Raw genomic sequence first — 5,387 nt, 5'->3', positions numbered from 1 at the left:
GGCACTGTTCATGACGATGCATTGTTCAGCATTCTCAAAGACTGCAAAACTCTGCCCGTATTTTTAGATCATATATTTGGTTTTCTCCATAGAAGGTAAATAACATTTTTGTTTATCAGTTTCTCAGAAACAATCATACAGTTTTTGTTTGTTCATTCGTGTTAAAACGATTGTATTCAATAAACAATTCAAGTGATGCAGTTTAAAAAAGCTGGTTTAACTAATTGCATTTTAGAACAGACTTTTATCATGAAGCACCAGAGCCGAAATCGCCAGTAGGACTTCCAAAAGGATTAGCAGAACATTTGGTAAAACATGCTTATTTCAAATGGATTCGCAAGCAGATTGAAAAGCCGATAATTTACGATGAAAGTGAAATTCCGGAGGCAGTTGTAGAAGAAATTGTTATATCGGAAGACCAGGCTGAAGAAATAACTATGGATTTTGGACACCTCAATTTGGGTATAACTATTGTTTAAGGAAAATTTACGTACGTATATTTACCCTATTAATATTCAGATAATCCGGCTCTGCTACAGCCAGGGATGCTTAGCAAAAACGAATTAAACCTAAAGTTTACCCAATCTGAGAGCTATAATGGTTCAGCGTTTGAACACTACTGTTGGTCGCAGACAATTAAAGATCTGGATATAACTCTAAAGGTGCCAGAGAATGCAACTTCCAAAAATCTTAAAGTTTCTATATTTTCAAATAAAATTGAGGTGAAGATGAAAGATATTGCCTTATTGCAAGGTAGGTGGCAGACAGCAGGTTATTGCTTTTAATGCATACTGATAGTGAGTTTACGATTAAAAAAAAAACTCATTTAAGACTTAGCCGATTAATTTTTTGGGAAAACGCTGATTATGATTTTTGAGAAAGCGCCTTAACAATTAGAATTAATAAACCTAGTTTGCTACGCTTTCTCGTAAAAGATCCTACAGGGCTGTTTAAAAAGCCTTTGTTAAAGTGACCTATAAAATGACCAGAAATGACCCAAATAATCCATAAAACTACAAACCCAATGTTTTTCAAAAAAACCCTCTATAAAGAAGAGAAGAGCTCTCAAATTGGTCTGAGTGTTTTCCAAAACCTTTACCGACTAAGTTATAAATAAATGTGTTAATTTGAAAGACAGCTTTGCCAAATTTTTTAAATTTGTAGTCTAACTCTGTAGTGTCAGCTTTCTAGTAAGACATTGTTGATCCATGTGTCCAGTGTTTAACGCAACGAAAATCTGTATCTATTTCAAAATGTTTTAAATTAAATGTTAGGTGAGTTATACAAGAAATGCAAGTACAATGAAGCTATTTGGTCGCTGGATAGGCAAAAACTTCAAATTCACTTGGATAAATGTCTGGAGGAATGGTGGAATTGTTTAATTTTGTCTGAGGATCGGTAACAACACCACAAAAAATTCATTAGCACTCAGTTTGCTTAGATATTTTTTTCAGCTTGGACTTGTCCACCCTGGATTGTTCACGGCCATTTGAAGATTTGCCTGAAGATGCTCAAGCCAAAATCGAAGAACTTGGTTGGAACCAGGAAAGGAAACGGTGAGTTAAATGAATAAAAATAAACAAAATTGATAAATAACCGCGGTTGATTGACTACTTGCAGGATATTGAAAAAGGGGTTTACTTATTGTTTTAGATTGGGCTTGCCCACTTCGGACGAACTGGCAAAGCAGGAATTATTGAGAAAAGCATGGGCAGCAGAAGGTTCGCCATTTACGGGTCCTTTCGATCCTACTCAAGTTGCTTTCCATTCGTAATAGTATACTGAATTATATGAGCTATTAGTCCGGGAGGCAGGGGTCTATTTTAAATACTGTTTTTATATCGCTAGATTTTTATCTATTCTGTGGCACCACATGGAGCATGTAAAAAAAAAAAGATCTTGATTTTTTCCAAGCAACAAAGACGTCAGATAATATTTAAAAAAGAGTCAGCTCACGGTTAGAGGGGCGATTTAGCTTTTGATATTGCCATTAGTCCAGTGCAGATCAAATCTCCGGAAAAAGATTTTGCGGTTCTCGCAACATTTTCACTAACTTTTGTCGTATGTCGTAAGTAAAATTGATTAGTTTTTATGGAACTTCGCATTCTCCTCTTATCAAGAAGTCAATACTTCAATCATCGGGCAATCGTCTAGGCAGAGATTAGTAGATTCTACTAATCTCTGGTTTAGCCTGGTTATTACGAATGCATTGTTCCAAAATTATTACCACTCGGTTCAAAATATCATCTTCCAAAACATCGAGATCAGACACTAGCACTCCGGTATAACGTTTTACAATTGTTTCCCTATTCATTGTGACACTGTTAATTTTTATGAAAAGGTCTTCAATAATCTACTTTCAAAAGTATACGTCTATCTGTGTTGATTTGGTGGGATCACGATTAGCGACGGCTTCAGCAAAGAGTAAATGAAGAAAAGTTAAAAAAAGAAATGAAACTGCACATTTTGTCAACGACTAATCTATGTACCTCGTGAGTCACCAGCCATTCGGTCTTCTCCATATTAGATGTTTTTTGTGCCTGCTGCGTATTCTGCAGTACTGCAGGTATATAATACCTTTGCAGTGGAGACTTTATATAATAATTACCCTCGGTAGATTATTGAAAGGCCGTTTGAAATTTATAAACGTTATAGTATTCATAAATAGAAATGTGAAAATATTCGTCAGCTGATTGCTCGTTGGGGAAAAAGTTGTCAGTCGGAGCATTGAAAATTCCGCTCATTATAGAGATATATATGAGCGCAATTACTCTTGTTTGGACGGACGGTCTTTCCTCCGTTATAAATTCGGCTGATTGTCATTTCCATATTTATATACATATCCAAAATCAGGTGAAAAATTTTCAATCGATTTAAAATAATTTTATTTCCTTTATTTTCATTACCAGTTCATATGCCCAGCTGATTTGTAATACCCCCGCTACGGCCCAGTTGATATATTATCTGACGTCTTTAATTCATGAAAAAAAAATCAAAACGTCTAAAATTATTTAAAAAAACTTTTCTCTTCAATTAGCATCACACAATCGCTTTCACCGCTACTGAGCCCAGCTGACGGCACTTTTCATCATTGGCTATATGGCATCTACTTTTTTTGTTAATATCCGTCGGCATGAAATGACTAGGTCAAAAAGACCCCTGTCTCCCGGACTATATACTTTACTGTTACATAAGTTTTACTTCATTTTACAATAAATAATAATTTATTTACAACTGTTTTCTATTCTGAATTACTAAATTATTAGGTAATGGGGCTTCGGTTTTAAAAGGTTTAGTTCCTCGAAAGTGTCTTCTTTCATGCGGTCTTTTTTGTTTTTTATCATTTATTTTCTACTGCATTGTTACTATTTATCAAATCAAAACAACATAAAGTACGTACAGTACAGTCAAAAATGGTGAAAAATTAAAAAAATATAATAAAACACTTTTTAGTTTTTTAGTTTTTTTAGTTAGAAAATTTAGTTGAAATAAATTTTAGCATACGAATAATCCGAAATACTTTTTTTCTTACGCATAATTAGAAAATTTGGCAGTCTAAGGTCAATGCAGCTTCCTCATTGTATATTTACGGTTCCTATGCCTTTTTAATATTTTAGCAACGCGAAACATTAATGGTCGGCTTCCTGTTGGCTTCTAAATTGAACAATTAATCCTACGCAACTTTGTACCTGTTTTTAGAGACAATTTGTATTCACGAATCATAAAATGTACGTAGATGAAATATTGCTACCAGTTTCAAGGGTACGGATAGTGTTTTAAATGTTTGTAAAGTAATTTTTGTCTATGACGTACCTACATCAATACTAGTGAATTAAAATGAGCTTTGGAGGTAGAAATTAATGTATTTCCTAATGTTTCACTCTCGAATTTTTGCTTCAGTTTGGTAGAGTTGAAAATTATTTTATGTTAACAAACAGAAATATTTTTAATGCAAATGCAAATACGTTTTTAAAAACAGTTGAGTTTAATAAATGTTTAAGGTTCAATTCGCCAAACCCTATTAAAAAATTTGAATTTTCTATTGAAATTTGACCTTTTATATAATACGCGTTAAACACAGAAACAATTAAAAAAAAAACATCGCAAATTAGCATGGATAACCGGACAAAACTGACTCGTTACGACCAGTTTCCTAATCAGTAGCAAAATGAAATTATTTTCCTTACGTGCGTAAGTTATGTGGCAAATATCTCGCTTTTCATTATGATAATAACTGTGATTTACATTCAAGTAAGTAAAGAATTGATAGGCTAAATATCTGAGCTGTTCTTATCTTTGCAGGCGATTTTTGGTTTGGGTAATACGCATAAGCCCACATTGTTTGAATGATTTTTTAAAAACTTAGTTTACGTGCTTCCCTGATAATCTGCTGTAAGTTCAAAACGAAGACAAGTAAATTCAAATATTTTCTAATTCAGAAGATTGTATCATTTTTGTCACCTTACTTGCTAAGATAATATTGCTTTTAAATCATAATTGTTTATTTCAGACTTTATCGGAATAAAGTTAAACTTTAAGTCAAGCCTAAACAGCTTTGTTATAGAGAATCTTGTGCAGGTTCCCAAATTCATTAACCAATGGATTGTTCTACTTCCTACGTTTCTATTTCCTTTCACTTTTCCTGCATTGTGGATTACATGAGATTACATCTGTTTCAATTTCGCATGATGTGACCTAGATTTTGTAGTTTTCGTGATTCGATTGTTTTCAGAACTAATTATTTTTCACTTGCCATTTACCGAAGATTTCAATGTCCAAGTTGAAAGTTTATCGTCATGGCTTTGAGCGCACAAGAGTTCTTTCCGTTTAGAAATATGAAAATTCCTATAAAATTAATTAAAATTTGCATGAAAAATGTATATTCAAACTACTAAATACATTGTAGTAGTATAATTTTTTCTAATTATCATATACATATTTATAATTTGTGTGTGTTAAGTCTCGTTTACATTGGGAATTAAATATACATACCTACAAATTTTCAGTGCAGGAAAAAAACATTCTTCGGGTCGTTTCTCTATGTTAAAGGCATTTAAGATTCACCCTTGTCAAGAATCAGCCCTCCACCTCTGTCGAGTCAAATGTTTTTAAAAGGTCCCGTCATAGAATAAGTAAAATAAGTAAATAATTATTTTACTTTCTCTATGGGTCCCGTTAGTGGGTCAGTAGACCGAGAAAGCGGGTGGTAAAAATGATAAGAAACATATGCGCACAGGGTGGGATGGTATTCAGGTTCTTTGTTTAGTTACCACATTATTGTTTGTGGGTTTTTTATATATTGTTCAGTTGTTCGGAGTGTTTTGTCTGCGTATTAAAGTACTTAAGCTAATGTTGGCTTTTATTTCGAACCGGGTTGTGAAGACACG

At 33.4% G+C, this 5,387-nt stretch overlaps 1 protein-coding gene across 1 annotated transcript in view; it reads left to right on the top strand.

Moving 5' to 3' along the window:
* LOC109536942 (nudC domain-containing protein 3) overlaps positions 1-3,234 on the top strand; it is a 4,060-nt gene extending 826 nt beyond the window's left edge. The window contains exons 2-7 of the mRNA XM_019903422.2: positions 2-95; positions 236-462; positions 520-753; positions 1,275-1,398; positions 1,455-1,556; positions 1,654-3,234. Of these exons, the coding sequence (XP_019758981.2) occupies positions 2-95; positions 236-462; positions 520-753; positions 1,275-1,398; positions 1,455-1,556; positions 1,654-1,774 (902 nt within the window). The 3' untranslated portion in view covers positions 1,775-3,234. The remainder of the gene's footprint in view (position 1; positions 96-235; positions 463-519; positions 754-1,274; positions 1,399-1,454; positions 1,557-1,653) is intronic.
* The last annotated feature ends 2,153 nt before the right edge of the window (positions 3,235-5,387 follow it).

Source organism: Dendroctonus ponderosae, unplaced genomic scaffold (genome assembly GCF_020466585.1).
Source record: "Dendroctonus ponderosae isolate FM_Combo_2020 unplaced genomic scaffold, Dpon_F_20191213v2 Dpon_F_20191213_2, whole genome shotgun sequence".
Lineage (NCBI taxonomy): Eukaryota > Metazoa > Arthropoda > Insecta > Coleoptera > Curculionidae > Dendroctonus > Dendroctonus ponderosae.
Note: the sequence above shows the minus strand (reverse complement) of the source record. Positions and strands in the feature narration are given on the sequence as shown.